This window comes from Mus musculus, chromosome 18, assembly GCF_000001635.26.
Source record: "Mus musculus strain C57BL/6J chromosome 18, GRCm38.p6 C57BL/6J".
In the NCBI taxonomy this organism is placed as follows: Eukaryota; Metazoa; Chordata; class Mammalia; order Rodentia; family Muridae; genus Mus; species Mus musculus.
In genome coordinates this window covers 80,860,772-80,881,904 of record NC_000084.6, presented here as the reverse complement: position 1 = coordinate 80,881,904, position 21,133 = coordinate 80,860,772, and the positions used below count along the sequence as shown (strand labels likewise).

General features: G+C 38.7%; 1 protein-coding gene across 16 annotated transcripts in view; it reads left to right on the top strand.

Moving 5' to 3' along the window:
- Atp9b (ATPase, class II, type 9B) overlaps positions 1 to 21,133 on the top strand; it is a 199,941-nt gene that overhangs the window by 52,177 nt on the left and 126,631 nt on the right. For 8 of the 16 annotated variants that reach the window (NM_015805.3, NM_001201569.1, XM_030250532.1 and 5 more), the window contains 2 exons: positions 4,532 to 4,590; positions 12,112 to 12,163. In NM_015805.3, the coding sequence (NP_056620.2) occupies positions 4,532 to 4,590; positions 12,112 to 12,163 (111 nt within the window). Of the gene's footprint in view, positions 1 to 4,531; positions 4,591 to 10,533; positions 10,675 to 12,111; positions 12,164 to 21,133 lie in introns of those variants that run through there. The other 8 variants (XR_001782382.2, XR_001782381.2, XM_006526507.3 and 5 more) reach the window with 3 other exon arrangements.

Genomic DNA, 21,133 nt, shown 5'->3' with positions numbered 1-21,133 from the left:
CAATTGGTGCTGGCACAACTGGTTGTTATCATGTAGAAGAATGCGAATCGATCCATACTTATCTCCTTGTACTAAGGTCAAATCTAAGTGGATCAAGGAACTTCACATAAAACCAGAGACACTGAAACTTATAGAGGAGAAAGTGGGGAAAAGCCTTGAAGATATGGGTACAGGGGAAAAATTCCTGAACAGAACAGCAATGGCTTGCTCTGTAAGATCGAGAATTGACAAATGGGACCTAATGAAACTCCAAAGTTTCTGCAAGGCAAAAGACACCGTCAATAAGACAAAAAGACCACCAACAGATTGGGAAAGGATCTTTACCTATCCTAAATCAGATAGGGGACTAATATCCAACATATATAAAGAACTCAAGAAGGTGGACTTCAGAAAATCAAATAACCCCATTAAAAAATGGGGCTCAGAACTGAACAAAGAATTCTCACCTGAGGAATACCGAATGGCAGAGAAGCACCTGAAAAAATGCTCAACATCCTTAATCATCAGGGAAATGCAAATCAAAACAACCCTGAGATTCCACCTCACACCAGTCAGAATGGCTAAGATCAAAAATTCAGGTGACAGCAGATGCTGGCGTGGATGTGGAGAAAGAGGAACACTCCTCCATTGTTGGTGGGATTGCAGGCTTGTACAACCACTCTGGAAATCAGTCTGGCGGTTCCTCAGAAAACTGGATATAGTACTACCGGAGGATCCAGCAATACCTCTCCTGGGCATATATCCAGAAGATGCCCCAACTGGTAAGAAGGACACATGCTCCACTATGTTCATAGCAGCCTTATTTATAATAGCCAGAAGCTGGAAGGAACCCAGATGCCCCTCAACAGAGGAATGGATACAGAAAATGTGGTACATCTACACAATGGAGTACTACTCAGCTATTAAAAAGAATGAATTTATGAAATTCCTAGCCAAATGGATGGACCTGGAGGGCATCATCCTGAGTGAGGTAACACATTCACAAAGGAACTCACACAATATGTACTCACTGATAAGTGGATATTAGCCCAAAACCTAAGATACCCAAGATATAAGATACAATTTCCTAAACACATGAAACTCAAGAAAAATGAAGACTGAAGTGTGAACACTATGCCCCTCCTTAGAAGTGGGAACAAAACACCCTTGGAAGGAGTTACAGAGACAAAGTTTGGAGCTGAGATAAAAGGATGGACCATGTAGACACTAGCATATCCGGGGATCCATCCCATAATCAGCTTCCAAATGCTGACACCATTGCATACACTAGCAAGATTATGCTGAAAGGACCCTGATATAGCTGTCTCTTGTCAAAGTATGCCTGGGCCTAGCAAACATAGAAGTGGATGCTCACAGTCGGCTATTGGATGGATCACATGGCCCCCAATGAAGGAGCTAGAGAAAGTACCAAAGAAGCTAAAGGGATCTGCAACCCTATAGGTGGAACAACATTATGAACTAACCAGTACCCCGGAGCTCTTGACTCTAGCTGCATATGCATCAAAAGATGGCCTAGTCGGCCATCACTCGAAAGAGAGGCCCATTGGACACGCAAACTTTATATGCCCCAGTACAGGGGAACGCCAGGGCCATAAAAGGGGAGTGGGTGGGTAGGGGAGAGGGGGTGGGTGGCTATGGGGGACTTTTGGTATAGCATTGCAAATGTAAATGAGCTAAATACCTAATAAAAAATGGAAAAAAAAACTTCTATGGATGTTTTTTCATTTAAATTTTAGTTTCTGTTGGAGAAACAGTAAAGGAGAAATTCCTTGTCACTGGATGGATAAATACTTAGGTTTTTTTTTTTTTTGTTGTTGTTGTCGTTTTTTTTTTTAAGTGAAGCAGGGCATGTCACAATATACCGTCTTATTCTGAAGTTTAATAGCCATTCAGATACTAAATATTCATAGCATTTTAAAGTTAAGCCTTTAAACGTTAGAAGTGTGTGTGTGTGTATGACTGGTGTTGATTGAGCTACTACAAGTTTATAGAGACTATGTTGCTTTGTGCTTAAGAGTTCTGGAATAGAGGGGCTCTGCTAATGGGACAAGTACCAGAAGTGAATCAGAGTAAGCAGGGCTACCGTGCAGTTGTCAGATGGATACCAGGTAGACACAGGGCAAGCACAGTGAAAGGAGGAGTATGCATTAAGGAAAGGCAGAAAATCGATTTGAGGTTGTCATAAAGAACTTGTATGTCATTATACAAATTTTAATTATCTTCTGTGTAATTGTCAAATATTGGAAGTATTGGAATAGAGATAAAAAAGCTAATCTTTAGGTTTCTCAGTGAGTTCCTTTGAGTTCAAGTTGAAGTAGAAAAATTACAGTGCAGTCTATTTTGTGCTTTGTTCTGCATATAGAATTTAAAAACAAGGACTACCATACTGAGAGACTGGGTGTGCTTGCAAGGAACATCAGAGGAGTATAAATTCTTGGTTCCTAGGGATAAGCCACAGTGATGTTTTCCTTCTGGCAGGGCCCACTTAGCCATTCTGCCTTCCCAGGACAGTGACAGGGGTCAAAGGTTAATTCCTCAGTAGATAAGCTGTGCAGAGCACCTCCTAACTTCTGCTCAGGCCCTCAGGGTTCTCTGCCAGCGACTGGAAGGAAGCTATTGAGGTTCTGTAGTGACAGAGTTACCACATAAAGTGCAGTCAGCCTCGTGAGTGTGAGGTGAAACTGCTAGGTCTTATTCAGCAATGTGCCGAGTCTTCAGGATGTGAACTTTTAACTAAAGAGCTTTTAGGCAGATGCTGCATGGACCGATGCTTAGACCTCTCTAGTCTGGTTTTCAAAAGATAGCCTTTCCATTATCACACATTTACCTCAAGCATCTATAGTCCAGTGGTCCTCCTGCCTCAGAGTCCTGCAAGGTGATGGGCACAACAGATATATGCCACTGTGATCAGCTTAGCCTTCTGATTCATAGTATAGAATTATTAATGTCTGAGGAATGTTGACACTTTACTGTAAATTACCCTTAAACATGTAATTACTGATTCTATAGAAATGCAGAGCAGTCACTATAGCATGTCTGAATAGGAAAGTCCATTTCATGCGACCTTTACCATGTCTGTTACAGTAAATTAACCAACCCTTTGGGGATTTAAGGGCATTATAAAAGAATAAAAATGGGTGTGTCTCCTGTATTCTAAAATGTTTTTGACATTTTACTGTATTACATCATTTGATTACAGTTTTTTTTAATGCATGTATTAATCCAAATACAAAAAGGCAGAAGAAGGCAAGTGAATTGTTGGCTAGGAGAGACAATGGAATTGAAAGACAGCATAGGGATTCTGTAGAGAGCGGCCACAAAGTCAATGGCAGTCTTTACTGTCTCATACTTAGCTGTGAGAAGAGCATTGAGTGGAAGCTTAGCGTGACCTTGCCTGCAGTGATTACGAGACTAACTCTTCTGCACTTTTTGCCTGTTATTAGACTTACACATGCTAACTGAGAAGCTATGATAAAATTGTTTCACATAATTCTAAAGAATATTGCTGTCTTATGAATAAAAATTAGTTGTAGACCTTCTTGGTTGTAGAGTGTGCCAGAGAAAGCATCTCTTCCGACACTGTGGTGCAGGGACACTCAGCTTCTTTGGAGGCGGGCGTGGAAATAAGGCTTTGTGAGACGTTGAGAGGTGTGAAGTTTGGTATTATGTTTTTGGTAAAGCTCTGACCCTGGTATAGTCAGAGGAAAGTAAATGTAAAAGTTGCAAACAAACCTGTTAGTTTGATACAGCTGTCAATATAGAAACAGACCCACTGGGTTGTCACTTGTCCTAAAAGGAAGAGGGACGCTGAGACAGGAAGAAGGAGTGATTTGCTTGAGTTTTCAGATTATTTGCTTAATAATCATATCGTAGATATTATTTAGTAGAAACCTAAGTATAATATATACATTTTTATAAATAACTTTCCTATGGTATGTAGATGTTACGGATTTAATCAATATGTACATAGAAAAATTACTTGGAGTAGGAAAACTATTGGTTTTTAGTTCTGTCCTGTATTGGCAACAATACAAATGGGTGATGATTTTATATATAATTTCCTTTACTTTTTCTGTGTGTTTTCTGTCAATCAGTGCAATTTGCAATATAAAGGTTGCATATTTCTCCATAGCTCTCAGTTTCAGGCACCAAATTATTTTATTTTGCAACGTCCCTAATCATTGCTAACTTCATTTAGAACTGAAACACTAAAGAACTGCAATACTTCCACAAGTAATACTTTCTAAATTACCACAAGAAAACCCCTTGTTCCGTTGTTATTATCATTAGAGGGTAGTTGTTTATGCATGTTTGGTATTTTACTAATAAGAGTAATTATGTATGATGGTGTCTATCCAAAATGTAACTTGAAAGTATGAGGAGAGATTTCTGCTTTTAATTTTTAAATTTTTATTTGTTTGTTTGTTTTTGCCCTAGATATATTTTTAAACTGTTACTTATTAAAAGTTACTCTCTGGTACACTTTGATTTCCCTGGGTTGATTGTACTTCTTTTTTTTTTTTTTTTTAAGGTAAAGTTCAAGTTAAGAGCTCAGACATACAAGTTGGAGACCTCATCATAGTGGAAAAGGTTGATACATTTTTTTAATATATTTTAAATCTGTATGTTCAACAGTCATTAACATTAGCTTAATTACAAGTAACGTTAACTTCAAATGAACTATTGAGATAGGTATTTTATTTCTTAATGTGCTTGTGTAAGATTTGATGTATTTTAACTACACTTAGACATGTATATATTCTTATCTATTTTGTTACTGCATATTTCAGCGTCTTTAGGTAAAGCCATACTTTTAAAAGTGAGCCTTATGTTAATTGCTTAGTGTATCTCATTTGACCTCGGAATTGTGTTCAAAATGTTAATAATTCTACAACAGTTTTCAGAATTTACTTGTCCAGATGGCTATATTATACACAGTCATTGACTCTAACTCTTATAGTTTAAAATTTTAAAGAGATAATGAGTGAAAGTTAAGAAGCACTAAAATAATAGTTTAGGCCATGATGAGAAGAAGCCCTGTTCTAAAAAGAGCAGATAAGGCATTGAGACAGTCAGGTTTGCTGTGGTCTTGAGAGTGAATGGATGGGCAATATGCACTTGAGGGCTTTCCTCTGGAGTGCTGTCCCTGTCTCATCCCGTGACATGTAAGGGCCTGTACATACATGTGTCTCTCTCAGTAGAGATTCTTCTGGTGTGCTGTTTCTGCCTCATTCTGTGCTGTATAAGTGCTTGCACACCACCCAGGCGCACCTGTGATGTCAATGCTGTGGACATATCTTCTGGGAATATTCTTACTTTATGATCTGTATTCTCCAGAAATTCCTTGTTGACTTTTAAATGTCTCAGGGGTAGATTCCCACTTGGCTTCCTCCAGAGCTTTCTTCAATCTGCTGTTGTCTGGCAACTTGTCTGCCTGGGACTCAGTTTCTTCTTCCCATAGAAATGATCTTTTTGGTACTTTATTCTGTATACAGGGATGTGGTTTGATTTTACAAAGTGCAGCATGCACAGGGTATTGAAACAGACATCTGTAGTGTTCATTGTATAAATGGCAGGAATTACTAGCTTGTAGCCATTCATTTTTTAGAAGTTTTCTCCTTTGCTTGTTTATTATGTTGTTAGTTTTGTAGTGATCCTCTTTATATCTTTGCACATTTCTGAAGGATAGATTCTGACAAAGTGCATAACTTAGTAGATCTTAAGCATACAAATTTTGTTAAGGTGTTTTCTTTCTGTCATAGGTATTCCTTCTGTATTGATTAATATGCATTTTCATATTTTGCCTTATTGTTGATTATAGGTAGTGAACTATGGGCCTCCTTGGTGCCAAGAATGCATTCCACTGCTGAACTTTTGTTATACTTTACATTATGTTGTAAACAGGAAGGAAGCTGTTACAGTAAGGGAAACAGCTGAGATGTTAGTGACTACAAAGTGTAGGCCTTGTAAGCTATTTTATGTTTTATGAGTAGAGTTGCTATGTTTGAAGTCAGATTAGATTAATTACAGTATTTTTATGTCACTCTGGAATCTGGAAGAGCTTCATGCATTTTGTTAAATATTGTATCTTAGGACTGGGGGTGTGGCACTAGTATACAACGCTTTGCCTAGGACTCCTCGGACTACACACGACCGCCACCACCACCACCACCACCCACCACCCACCACCCACCACCCACCACCCACCACCACCAAAAAAAAAACAAAACAAAACAAAACAGTTTAAGGCTTAGTCCATACAAGAATTTAAGGTGGTAGTGTGAATTCACTTTGCTGTCTAATTCTAGTTACTTGATTTAAGTACCTTTTCTTATACTAACGGCTTGACAGTCCTTTTTTTTGTAAATCAGAATGTCTGGGTGCTGTTACTAATCATGAAATCTGCTTCTTTATGTACCCACTTGTAGAATTCATTAGTTTGGTACTGCAGACCTTGTGCATGCTGGGTATAGCATTCTGCCACGGATTTACCTTAGACTTCATCTGAGTATTGTGGTCTGTGTTGCTTTGCTGATAGCATACAGCCATCCCTACAGTGAGTTAGTTCACAAGCCTGACATGCTGTAGTGTGTGTCTCAGGTGGGAATTAGAAGTTCTAGCTTTTCTTCTACGTTAGGCCCTAATATTAAAGGTGTAACTTTCTGAAGATAGCATTTGCAAGAGTTTTCTGGTTTTCTTTTTTCTAACCCCCCCCCAATTTTGTTTTAATCTTTGTTAAAACAAACATGATATGAAAGCAACTATATAAACATGTGCAGAATGCTTCAGTGCTTTGGATTATTTTAGAGCTTAATATAAATGAGATAAAGACTCCTAAATTATTTGTGTAAACAAAAAAATGCACCTACCCAGAGTCAGAAATACCTTTATGACTGTATTTAAATGAAGAAAAAAAAAGCCATAGTTTGTCTGCTGTCTTTACACATGTCAAGTTAGTCACCTGTGTAGAGCTAGAGTCCTTCAGAAGTTATGTGCATGTATGTGACATTTATTAGGTCAGTCTGGGGGTTAGCAAGAAACCTGGAAACACTCCCAGCAGTCAGGACTAAGAGGAGTGTTGTCAAAGACTAGTTAGTTCCTTAACTAGTCTTCAGAGCCAGCTTGGGGAAGAACAATTGCTTTTTCCAGAAGCAAGGAGAAAAAAATCCCTTTTTCTCTATATTCTATTATAATTCAGTTTGATGAGTTAGTATATGGTGTATATCATGGTGCTCAGAACAGAACTGTATAGGATAGAAAGTCTATGAGTAGAAGCATTCTGGGATACTTTAAGGAAGCAAAGATGGATTCCTGAAAAGGACCCAGCTGACATGCTTTGAAAGACAGAATGAGAACCACAGACACTAGTGAGAATAAATGAGTCATGCTGACTAATCACTTTCACTGTGAATTCTCTAAACACAGCAGTCAAGGCATGTACTTATATCATTGACAAGCAAGGTAGCACAACTTCACTACTTGAGCAGGGTGAAGAAAATGTATAGAGAAGTGTACCGCTGCCAGGCGTGGTGGCTCACGCCTTTAATCCCAGCACTCGGGAGGCAGAGGCAGGTGGATTTCTTAGTTCGAGGCCAGCCTGGTCTACAAAGTGAGTTCCAGGACAGCCAGGGCTGTACAGAGAAACCCTATCTCGAAAAAAACCAAAGCGGGGGGAAAAGTACCATATAAAAGTAATTAAACAGAGATATGTAGAATAGGGGGCTACATTGTTGGTGTCAAAGAAAATGTCCAGTAGAATAATGAAAAAGAGAACAAAACCAACAAAGTTGCATTAGTAATGTAGAACCCTTGAAAAGGAAATATCCAGGTATAGATTTATTCCTTGGGCCTTTAAAGAGCATGTGGCATCCATTTTATATAGTAATAGTCAGAAAGTAAGGTAGAGCCTACCCTTGTTTTATAAGTCCAGACTTAGTGGTGTACTAACACCAGAAGGGGGATAGTCACAACAGAAGACAACTAAACAAGACAATCTTGAAAAAACATTTACCAATTGCAGCCTATATATAATACAGGCCTTGTCAAAGCCACAGGAAGATTCCTTCCCTTCCTCCCTCCATCTTTCCACTCTTTCTTCTCTTCTTCTTTCTCCCTCCTTCCTCCCTCCCCTTTTCCTATCCTGTCCTTTTCCTCCTTTTTCTCCCTCCATCCTTTTCTTCTCTCAGTTTAAAAAAATGGCACAGTCAGTTTTACTTAAAACCAGTTTGGAAAGGTTTTGTAATAGCTAAGGTGGTCCTGACAAGCAAAAACACAGTGGGAAGACTCCATGCCAAGGCCGCCTCTTCCATTGCCACATTATTCAGTATAGTGCAAGTAGGAGGAAGGTGGAGACGTAAGCTCATGACACCTTAGGAAGAACCCAGAAGTCAGCCCGCCCCGATATACACAAGTAACTTTTCAGAAGGTGTAGAAGCAATTAGAAATAAAAGAAAACAAAATTAAATTAATGCATCCATAGGCTAAAACGAAGATTCTGGGCTTAATGTAAAATGTAACCTTTTGAGGAAAAAATATCACAGGAAAAAATGTTCTGAATCTAGACATATAAATACAATTTTTAGATTATATACTAAAAGAATAATGCATACTACAAAAATATAATTTCATCTTATTAAAATTCAAGTGTTTTTTGAAAGAAATTATACGTATCAATAATAAAGGAGGTTATGCATTTGAGAGGGATTAAAAGAAAAACTAAAGGCAGAAATTAAAGAGAGAGGATTATACAAATTATGTAAATTATGTAAATACAGTACTTACATGTGAAATCCTAAAAAAAAAAAAAAAAGTTTAAATGAAATAGAAGAGGCCAGCAAGATGGCTCAGTAGGCAAAGGTAGTTGTTGACAAGCCTGAAGTCCTGAGTTTGATCCATGGGACCCACATGGTGGAAGAAGAGAACCTACTATCACATATAAATGTTAACAGAAAAAGAAACTGCAGAGTCATTTATGGTGCAAACATCTGAGTACTATAAACCTAATATAGATTGTTTGTAAAATTTCCTAAATCTGAGAAGTAAGATTTTCACCTGAAAGAATAGATGGAAGACTTAAGAAAACATTTACCAAGAAGTTTCAGATGAAAATAAACACGAAAAAAAAAACCCTTTTCAATATTATTTGGAAGACTTATGAATTGGAAGAGATACTTTCTAAAAATACCAATGTCACTAAATATTGACAACGTCAAAATGATACAGTTATTCTGGAAAATCACTTGACAGTTTCTAAAACAAAGACCAAACCAACCAATCCAAACCATTTAATGAGCAGTTTAACCATTTAATGACCCAGCAGTTTAATCCGTACCTAGGGGCTACTGAGATGGTGCAGCAGACAAAAGATGCCTGTTGCCAAGCCTGATGCCTTGAGTTTGATCCCTGGACCTACGTGGTTAAACTCTGGCCTTTACATGGGCACTATGGCTCATGTATGCATATGCACATATGTGCACATACACAATAAATAAATATAGTTCCTGTGTCTCAGCCACAAGAAATATTAATTTATGTTGATACAGAATCCTCTACAAGAATGTTTATATCAGCATTCAAAATAGCCATAAGTCAGAAATAGTTCAGCTATCCTGAATGGACAACTGTTCCAGGAAAAGCACTATGTGTAAGCATATCATGGCACAGCATGGGAAGAAGATACAAGACTGGTTTTAGGAAGTGAATAATCTGAGAATTCCATCCACATTAGCATCCAATGGATAAAAGACTTAACATAGATCTGACAGAGGAGCTCCTAAACTTGTAACTTGCAATTTTAAATGTTATTTAAACATGTTAAAGAAGTGACTCCCATGGATATATATGTTCCTTTTGGCAAGTTGGCAGTACTTGTGGAAATGACCTGTAGTTCCATGCTAGGTCATCTTAAAGACTTCAGCTGACTTCCTGGTAGAAATGGACACACAGCTTTAGAGAATTGGCGTAGCAGCTGGGGACCCAGAAGAGCTGAAGCACTTTTGGGGAAATGGTTTACAAATTTTGCGTACTCACACTTCTCTACAGAGTACAGTACAAATCTACAGGAGTCTTTACACTGTAGAACTAATAGAAGTGTAGCGATGAGACTATTTAAAAATAAAGTCTGGACTTTATGGTTTCTTGGTCCCTGTTAGGTTCAGTGTACTAGCAACATCTTTGGACAGGCCCCTTTCATGTATTCTACCATTGGTGTCTATTTAGGTTGCTTCTTATACTTCTGTGACATTTGACATTGTCAATTGTGCACACATGCTGCTACATAAATACCTGGGAGGAAAATGGGTTTTAAGCATGAATATGTTTCCTATGGTAGATCATACAAACAACTGGGAAATGCTGTGTCCACTGTACTTTAAGAAGTAGGCAGTGTTTTTATATTTGCCAACCTTGGCGTTCTTAGCATTTTCAATGGGCCTTTCTGATATGTGTGCTTTAAGTGCGGTTTTAATATAAGTAAATTTCTCTAATACCTAATAACTTGGTAACTTCTGTTATGGCTTATGTGTCTTTCTGTAGTGTTTGGGTAAGAAAGAGCTTGAGAAAATCTCTCGTGTTTTCTTCTGAGTGGACCTTTCTTTGCTTGTGAGTTTTCAGGCCTTTCTGTCTTGTGGTCAGCACCCACTGATGTATATGCTGCAGGCTTCAGCTTCCTTCCAGGTGGGCATACTTGAATAGAAATTCTTTGTTTTAGGGATGTCTAATTTAGTAATCTTTTCATTTAAAGTTAGAGGTTTTTTTGTTTTCAAATTAATTAGTAGTGGTGTCAGTGAAGAAGCCCTTCCTGATAAAAGTCCTAATGTTATTTGCTAATGTGAATCAGTTCTTGTGTACTTACTGGGGAGGCGAGGCATCACTCCACTCATGCCCAGTCAGTGCCTCCTCTCCTTAGGACTGTAACTTGGCAAGACGGTTTTCCTTATTGCCCACAGTGCTAATGTTCTCATGAGTCTGGTGTCCTCGTGTGAGTGGGTCTCCTTGTGCATTTTCTCGTTTGGCATTGGCATGCTTGGTTGTCCTGGTATGTCACCGTGGTCTGATGTTCATTTCCTAGGCTAAAGTTAGTCTATGTGTATGTCTTGTTCAATTCTTGGCCTTCACATTTCCCCATATGCTTGAGAAGACCTTGTTGACATAAAGCAAAAGCATTGTTTATTTTAGCAACCCACCCCCACCCCCGTTTCTTGCTCTGTTGGAGTTGCAGTGTGTTCCATGTGCTCATATATTTCCCCTAATGGTTTCCTGGCTGTGCTTGCTCCACTCATTTTCTTGTCAGATAGTTATTACTTTCCTTTAAAAATACTATAGAATTTTCACTCAGTTTTTCTTGGACCTGAGGATCTGTAGCTCTTCTGTAATCATCTTTATTCTTAGTGTGAGAAAGATACAGCTGTATCTCATGTCTTATTTTAGGCCTACTTACTTGTATTTGTTTCATTCATGAACTGGAAAGTAAGCTGCTGCTTTATGGTATATGTGCAAATTTGTGAAATTATATGAAGTATTATTTTAATGGTATACTTTTCCTTTAGGTTGATTTTTTTTTCTTTAGCATTTAATTCATAGAATTATTAATAATAAGTGCTTGACTAGTGACTTGAAAAAGTTTAAATATATCATAGTATTTTTACTTACATCCTATTCAGTGTCATTAGAGAATAAATAGTTCCTCAACTTGTGGGCATATCCTGTATTTGCTTATTCTCATTTATTTATCCAAGGTAATGCATGATCTTATTGATGGTGTGCTCCGTGGTGTTGACCATGGATCAACATGGTCTGTTTCCCAGGGCATTTTCAATTCTTATGTGACAGTATTACTATGATGTGTGCATGGTTAGGATGCTGTGGAAATAATAATATTTAATCTTCCCCAGACAAGATCTGTGTAAGTGCCATGTATATGGCTTGTTGTTGTTTTAAAAATACCTAAATTGGAAATTAAAATGTTAGTTTTTATATGAAAATTAGAAATAATAGCTATTTCAGTACAATTTTACTTTAAACATTCTAATTGTCTGTGTTAACTATTTCTACTATATAATGGCATTATGATAATATATATATCTTTAATTAGCATATTACTTTTTTTTTCAGAACCAAAGAATTCCATCAGATATGGTATTTCTTAGAACTTCAGAGAAAGCAGGTAATTTTTAATTATTTCTTTTACATTGCTGTAGTTTTTTTTTTTTTTTTTTTAAGTATGGTGTTTATTTGGCTGATTGGCCTGTTTTTGTTTTGGATAGAGTATTTCTGTTTAACTGTGTCTGACATGGAGACCAGAAATATGCTTGCCTTTGCTCTCCGTGTTCTAGGATTAAAGACAGATACCAACCTGCTTAGCTAGGTTTTTTTCACTTTAATGAGTGAAAGCAAATTCTCTGCCTATAATTTTTCTTAATAGTTTAAAATCATTTCTAAATTATAGTTAACTATTGATAATTTAAAAGATGTGTTTAGTTTTTATAACTACTTGAAAAGTTATGAGTGGAATTTCATTCATAAAAATTTTGAGAATTATTTCAATAACAGTGTTACTTAATACTCGATTGCTATTTTACATTTTCAGTTTTATTTATTTAGCAAAGCGTTATTTTTCACTGGTTTTATACACAGGAATATATCAAGGAATGCACATAGCTCATTTCTGAATTACACTTAGGATTTGTAAAACTAGCTGTCATTTTTTTCTTTCTTATCCTTAGCATACATCTTACTGGTGAAGGGTGGGGTGGGGTTAGAGTTGAATGGTTGTTTTGCCTATGAGTAAGCAGCATGTTTTAAGAATAAGACTTTAGTTATGTGTACCCGTCTGTGTGGGTTTGTGCACGTGAGTGCAGTGCCTGTGGAGGCTGCAGTTAAAGGCAGCCATGAGCTGTCCCATGTGAATGCCACAACTGCACCTCAGAAGCTCTCCAGGAGCAAGGATGTGCTCCTGACCCTTCACTGGTCTCCCAGCCCAAAGCAGCACACAATTAAGAGAAGTGTTTTTAAGTCATGCTAAAGAGAGATTCTGTCTGTAGCACTGCGGCGAGCTGTGGTTGGTTACCTTGCCAGGTGAGTTGCCCTCAGGAAAGAAATTGTCCATGGTAACCGAAGGACTTGTGAGTTATTATTTATTTTGTGTTATTTAGTGTGAATTTCTGTTTTACTTAATAATAATAATAATTATTATTATTAGTATTATATTCTTTACTCTTTTTTTACAGTCCAGTCATTATCCCCCCTCCCTGTCAGCTGTCCAACAGTTCCTCATTCCATTTCTCCTCCCCTGTCTGCCATCCCCGACCCTCACTCCACCAGGCCTCCGCACTCCATGGGCTTTCAAGTCTCTTGAGGGTTAGGTGCATCTTCTCTCACTGAGGCCAGGCCAGGCAGTCCTCTACTGTATATGTGTCAGTGGCCTTGTACCAGCTAGTGTATGCTGCCTGGTTGGTGGCTCAGTGTCTGAGGGATCTCGGGGGTGGGGGGTGAGGGGGTGGGGAGGCAGGGGTCTGGGTTAGTTGAGACTCCTGGTCTTCCCATGAGGTCACTCTCTTTCTCAGCTTCTTCCAGCCTTTCCCTAATTTAACCATAGGGGTCCCTGACTTCAGTTCACTGGTTGGGTGTAAGTACCTAGTCTTTTAGCTGTTGTAGAGACTGGTAGGTACCCTCCTAGTGTTCATCACCAAATGACAAGTTTTCCCTTTATTGTGGCTGGAGATCCTCCAACAGTTACCTACTCCCAGTTTCTTACCACTACAAGGTGTAGTGCTGGTGTTTATCAAGAGAGCTTTCCTTTTAGATGCTTCTACCTCTGTTTTGGAAGGATATTTGGCAATATTAGGATAGTTTCCCAAGCATTTCTATCTAACATGTCCTGTGGCCTTCTGTGCAGCAGTCCAGTAGTGGGCTTTGTTCCTGACTTAGCACCTTTGCAGTGGCAGTGCTGTGCAGTGTGGGAGTCCGGGAGACACTGTCTCCTGAGAGGCGGAGTTGCTTAAGTTGCTTAGCTGTTGGCATGTATGAGGATGGAGCCCTTTGGCTTCAGCATATGGTCTTCATCCTGCTAGGCTTCATTTCCCATGTTTTTGCAGGATTTTTACCTCTCTAACCATAAAGGGTACACTTGGAATTATGTAATGCTTTTTGTGTTTTTTGGTGAGACCTTTATTTTGATATCAGAGTAGTATTGACCTTAGCATCCATTAGGGATTATTCGGTCCCATCCTATTTTTTTGGAAGAATCTTTGAAGAGTTTTTATTCTTTAAATGTTTGGTGCAATTCATCTGTGAAGTGATTTGGGTCTGGCCTTTGAAGGTCTTTGTTTTGGTTTTTAATTTCTAATTCTGTCCTAAAGGCTTACTCTTAAGGGTCTTTTTCTTGAATCAATTTTTATAGTTTGTGTGCTTTTTTTTTTTTTTTCAACTTGTCTACTTTAGGTTTTCTAATTTGTGGGCTTGCTATAGTTATTCCCTCCTCATGATCATCTCAGATCATTTCTGTAACAATAGTAGTAATGTCCCGTCCTTTGTTCTCTTTTTTCTTTTGTTACTCTGGCTAAAAGGTTGTCAATGTCATTGATCTCTTGAAAGAACTAACTTTGGGTTTTAATGATTTTTCTCAATTGTTTTGCTTGTTCTTTATTTCATTTATTGGCATATATCATTTTTTTTTCCTTTTCTCTGCTTTTGGTTAATGTTGATCCTGTGCCTGTAGCTTCCTAAGGAAGAAAGATTGTTGATTTTTGGATCTGTTTTAATGTGGTATATTTACAGTCATAAATTTTCACCTGCACTCTTATGGGTTGTCCTCATAAGGTTTACAATGTGAGATTTATTTTCATACCTCTAAAAGTATTCTCTAATCCTTTGTCATTTCACCATTGATCTCTTGTTCTGTGATTAGTATGTTGCTTCATTTCCACATTTGTGAATTTCCCAGATTTGCTTTTGTCATGGTTTCTAGGTGATTCTGCTGTGGTCTAATTCTGACTCACAGCAATCTAGGTTATGCTTTGGCCTGTGAGTATCGTAGACTGCGCTTTACAGCAGGAGTCTCTTCTGCTCCTTTGCTGTTTGTTAGCTCTCGTCAATCTGCAGCATTGGCCTTCTGTCTAACTAGACTGTGTAGTTGAAGGTGAAGTGGTAGAGTTTGTAGCTATCTTTGCAAGATCCATAGCAAGTGTATCCCCGGTGTAATGACTGTCACCCTCCTCACATGCTCCCTGTCCTGCTGTCATACTTGCTTGTCCCTAGGGTTCTTCTGCATTCACTTTTCCCGTTGAAGAGCTGTGCAGAGGAGACACATAGCTGCTGCTCTTTGACCTAATGTGCCTGTCAGAAGCAGCTTTGTCAGGTGCTTGCATGGAACCTGTCTTCACCTCCTGTCCATTCATTCCCAGTCAGAGACTCAATCCCCATAATGAGGACACAGAAGCCCTCATTCAGACAGTTCCATCTGTGTTTCCCTTTTGTTGAGACCCAGTCTCTTCTTTACTTTGGGACCTGTCTATTGACAAGACCTCCCTCACAGATGCTCAAGTTTGTTTCTTTGCACTCTCCAGTTCCATTTCTTTCTTGCTCTAGGTGGTGTTTGTGTCCCTGTCTTACTCCTGCCCTCACTTGTACCCCACTGTGTACTTAGTTACTCTTCCATTGTCCTGAGGGGATTTCTCAGTTACTTTTCTAGTGCTGGGATAAAGTACCATGGCCAAGGAAACTTTCAGCAGGAAGAGTTTATTTGGGTTTATAATTTTCAAAAAATTGACAAATAATGTATCATGGTGGAGGCATGGTAGCCAACAGAGGGCGTGGTGGCTGTCACAGAAGCTAAGGGCTTGTATCTTTCACAAAAGTGGGAAGCAAAGGAAGAGAAATGCCTACCCTAGTGACATATGTCCACCAGTAAGGCCACACTTTCAAAACATCAGTGTCAACTAGGGACCAAGTGCTTAAATACATGAGCCTATAGGGTCCATTCAAGTGCCTAGGGAATAACAAGAAGGTTGTCTTTGTGGCCTCCTGCATGAATTTTTCACAAGGCTCTGTTGCAGATGCACCTACTATGTGCTCTGTATTTTTGTAGGGGGTAGAGGAATGATGCCCACATATGTCTCTAATAATCATTGTTCACTGGTTATTCTTTGGGCCTGGTAAAAATACCATAGCTGATAACTTAAAGAATATAATGAAATAGAATTTGGTTAGTCTCTGTATTTTGTTAGGGTCTTTAATCCATTTCTATATAGTATAATTAGTGAAAAGGTAATATTTACATCTGTCTCTTATAACTAGCATTTTTATTGTCAGTATAGAGAAAGAGGTTTTCAAAGGTTTGTTTTTCCATCATCCCTCTTTGAGAGGTCCAAAAACCTTGGGGATAAAATTTCAATTCCTTGGGAAGCATACTGGACTCCTCAGAAGGAGCCACTGACAGTGGACCTTTAGTCAGTGACAGCCCTGACTTAGGGAGGCCAAGTCTAGAGCTGAGTCAGCTCCTGGGACACCTACTGGAGGAAATAACAAGGCCAGAACTGAGCTGTTTTCCAAAATTCTTTAAGGCCTTATCAAATGTAGATAAACTAACATAGCAACCAATAAAAATTGTACTAATGTCATAGCTTTTCCCCCCTACCAATCATATTAGGCTTTACCTAACCCTTCTGGAGAATTCCCCTAGCCCTCCATAAAATGGGCCTATGAGCCCCTCAAGTCATCTCCATTTTGACAACTGGTTTACCCCTGCATGCTTGCAATTTCTGCAGAATTATCTTTGCCTTTGCATACTCTTTGAGTCTGGGGTCTTCCCTCAGAAATTCTTGGACCCTAACACTGTTGACATTACCTGTTAGGATCTATGGCTAGTAGCATATTCAGTATAATAGGTTAAGTGGGGTAGTTTGAATGAAAATATACACCCCACCCCCATTGGCTCATGTGTTTGAATGCTTGTTCTACACTTGATAGAACTGTTTAGGAGAGATCAGGAGGCATTGCCTTGTTGAAGAAGGTATGTCACTGGGAATGGGCTTTTGGATTTTAAAAATGCCACCTGTCCCTGGTAGGTGTTGACCTTTAATCCCAGTACTGTGGAGGAAGAGGCAGGCAGAGAGATTGAGGGAAGCATCAACTACAGAACTAGTTACAGGATGGGCATGGCTACACAAAGAAACCCCGTCTCAAAAAACAAAACAGACAAACAAAAAGCCTATGCCACTCCAGTTAGCCCCCTTCCCCGCTGCTTCCTGGCTAATATCTCAACATGTAAGCTCTCAGCTACTTCTCCAGCACCATGCCTCCCTACTGTTGGAACATTTCCTGCCATGATGGTCACAGACTTACCCTCTAAAACTGTAAGCAAGCTTCTATTTAACTCTTTGTTTTATAAGATGCTTTGGTCATGGTATTTTATCATGGCAGTAGAAAAGTAAACAAAATATTTGCATTTGAGAGGTGCTTTTTATACATTATAAATGATTGTATTTGAAATATATGTAAGATAATAGCATTCTACCTGGGACTGGTGGCTCACACCATTAATCTCATCACTTAGGAGGCTGAAGCAAAGATATTGCAATGAGTTAAAGACCAACTAAGGCTGTGTATTGAGTTCCAGGCTACTGCTATAACAGAGTAAGATGCTGTCATAACAAACAAGCAAGATAGACAAAAATAATATTCCAAATATAAAAGTTGGTCTGGGCAATTAACTTTAAAAGAAAAATATTATATAGATTTTGTTAAGGGGTAAATTGTGAACAGCATGCAGTACTTAAAGTTTAGAGATGGTTACAAACACTAGGTTTTATTTATTTATTTATTTTTGGTTTGGTTTTTGTTTGTTTGAGGAGGAGGAATCTAAGGGCTAAAGACTGAGAATACCATTTTTAAAATGATGCAGTTGCTAATTGTTTTGGAAATTTGCCAGTTTCCTCCTCATCTTTCACTGCACCTTTGCATGGCCTTGGGAGTAAACAGAAGACGAGTGGAGCACCAGAGTATTAGCAGATGAGCTGTGCAGTGTTCACCTCAGATAGGGGACAGCCCAGTCAGTGACTACTTCTCCAGTTTTGCCCTGTGTCCCACGTGCTGTGAATGTGCTCTATGTGGACAAGTGGGACTGAGTATTCTGATGGTCCTGAATCCACTTGAGAATCTTAGTTCCTTTGCCTTAGAAAAATATGCACAGTGTATATGGTTACTAAATTTGTATTATTTATATAAATAATTTTCTTTCTCTCTATATATATTTGTAGCATGAGTACTAGTGGATTTGGCTTTAGGACCTCTGTGTAGTTGTACTTTGACTTAACCTATGATGGTCTTACTACAGTCTTCTGTTTGTGAACGTCAAATGAAGAAGTCATGTGCTTTCTGCTTCTCCTGTTCTAAGCTTCTGGCTGGATATTACCTGGTCAGCTTCCAGCTCCAGTTCCAGTTCCAGCTGGATATTACCTCCAGACGGTCAGCTTCCAGCTCCAGGTCTTCTTTATCAGCGACCACAACTATTCTTTCTCTTTGGTTTCCAATAGTCCTGCTTTTGATTGCTGGTCTTCATTTTGAGATGGCCACTGGGTTTCTATACTATCCCAGGTCTTATGCAATGATAACATTCTTGGCCACCTCTTCTTCCTCTGCATTAGTTCTGACTCAGGTAACTATATTTCATACTATCTTGTAGCTCTTCTCTCTGGGTGCAGAGGGACATTTTACATGAAGGTCAGCAAAACTTTTTTGTGTGATCTTAAGTAATTTACTCAAGATTCACTGTTGTCTAGTTATTTTCAGAAAATAAACATTCTGATTTTTGGTTTGTTTGTTTTTTACTAACAGTTTGTTGTGTTTCAAGTTTAGTTAAGGAATCTTTGTGGCATATTATTTTTTATCATAAAATTCTAAACTTTTGTCAGTGTGAGTCCTAAGTATAACACTGTGGTTAAGACCTTAGCAATGCCATCTGGGTGCTTGTCAATACAGCACGGTAAGTCAATCCATGGCATTCTATTGACTAAGTATTAGTAAGAGCATTCTCTTGAGCCAGGACTGGATTGTTTAGAATGTAAATGGAGCTGTTGATGGATCTGGTGACTGATGACTTACATTCCAATTAATCAATTGTTCCATCCGTTTCTTAATCAGATCAAATATTTCCTAAGTGCACACAGCTCTTTTAGTGGTATTAGCAGAAATGAATGCTTTAGAACCAATTTTCATCAATCTCTTATAAATGCCAATAGCCTTTTCACTTGTATCTAAGTGATAACATTATAGTGTAAGTGTTTGGAACACAGTACAGTACCTCACTGTCCCTTATAGTGGAAAGAGGGTAGGTAAGTGACACTGTTCTCATCCACTTTATTTCTATAGAAAGATTTATCTTGCCATCAGTTTAAAATTTTCATGCACTCATTAAGTCATATAAATGATTTAAAAATCAAGTTTAATGACCAAAGATCTGATATTATAAATTCACAGTCAAGGTCTATTTTTCTTTTCTAGGACATACACCGTAGCTCATCTCTTTCAGAGCTATTGGATATGTGAGCTGTTGCAGGTTGCCTGCTGGTGCTACAGGGTGACTTGTTAGGCTGTGACAGCCTCAGCTTCCTCAGAGTCCCCTCACTTTATCATCCCTTGATGTGGTTCTCAATGTGTCACATACACTAGCTGATCTTAATTTGAGGTCATTAAATCTGTTCTTTCCTGTCAACTCTTGTCAATTATACAAAATAGAATCAAGTATTCATAAGAAGTCTGATATAGGATATAAGCAGACCAATTTAATTATTCATTTTTACTGAGGCTTAACTAGTATCAGTTATAGCTAGTGCTTTCTGTTTAAAAAATAAAAATGCTGGCTTGGTCTTTGTAAGACAGGCCACCCTGTCTACACTTCAGCCTTTGCTGTAGCCCTTTCCTCTAGCACATCAGTTACTGGAAGTCAGTGATGTTGATCCATCTTAGTCTGTACTTATCTAAGACGACACGCACCTTTTATCTCCAGAGGACTTAGAGTTCTGTGTGAGTTGTGCTTATAATGTTCAGTGTGTTGGCTTCACTTTCATGTTAGAGATCAAAGACACTTCAGAGCATCTCACCTGTTCTTATTTGCAGAAACTAGAATCTAGTACATTGAGTTTTATTTACATTTTCATCAGATTTCATCACATTTAAGACAGAAAAAAAAAAAAAAAGAACCTGAGGAAACATTTGACTTTAGAGTTACCTGATGCACATTTTTCCTTTTCCTTATCTTTAGTTTTTCTAGTCAGTACATGGGGAGTGTTCTCCTTGACGTAATCCTTTTGACAGCGGACAACACAACAGTTTGTTTCCTTGATTGTGCATCTAGTCTTTCAAAGTGCGTATACTCTGGTGAAGGTCCCTTAATGTAACATCAGCTGATGGAAGATTGTCTCATAGCTCCTGATGTATAGCCATGCTTCAGAGTTGATTCTGATCTCAGATTTCCAGAGTTGTTTGACCATGATGATGCTCATGCTAAGCTAATGAAAGGGATTAAAGAAAAAGTAGTGCTGTGCTCTTTACCTGAAGACTTTGGGGAAAAGCCAGGCAAAGTTCATATCTAATAGGGACATTGTGGGAAATACTAGAGAGCCTGATAGCCAGCTTTGTAAAGGTGGCAACAGCCCAGCCAGAAACTCTAAGAAAGTTCCTGGATCAGGCTCCTCCTGTGGTGAGAAGCATGTGTGTGTGCTAGGTTCTTAGCAACCGCGAGAAGGGATTGAGACTCATTCCGAAGTATTTTCCCAGAAACAACCCTTCAGCAGGGCCAGAGTCAAATTAAACGACCTTGAGATTTTATAGTAACAATGATGACATTCTGCTGGAACCTGCCAGTGCAGTAGCTCATCCCCTCTCCCCCATAAGCAAGCTTCTTGTCTTGAAACATTGTAAGTAAAGTACAAGCCACCCTTTCTTAGGGCGCCACTTCAACGTCATTTGAATCCTAAGGAAAGAACTCTCCACTTGGGTTTCATTGCAACTGCAAGTGAGCTGGAAAGGTAGGCCTCACTGTCTATATCCTCTGTTGCTGCAGCACCAGGCATCGACTGAGTGAGTGGCTGCAGCCTCAGGGCAGAGCAGAAGCTATCTTGGTGCCTCTGGACAAAAG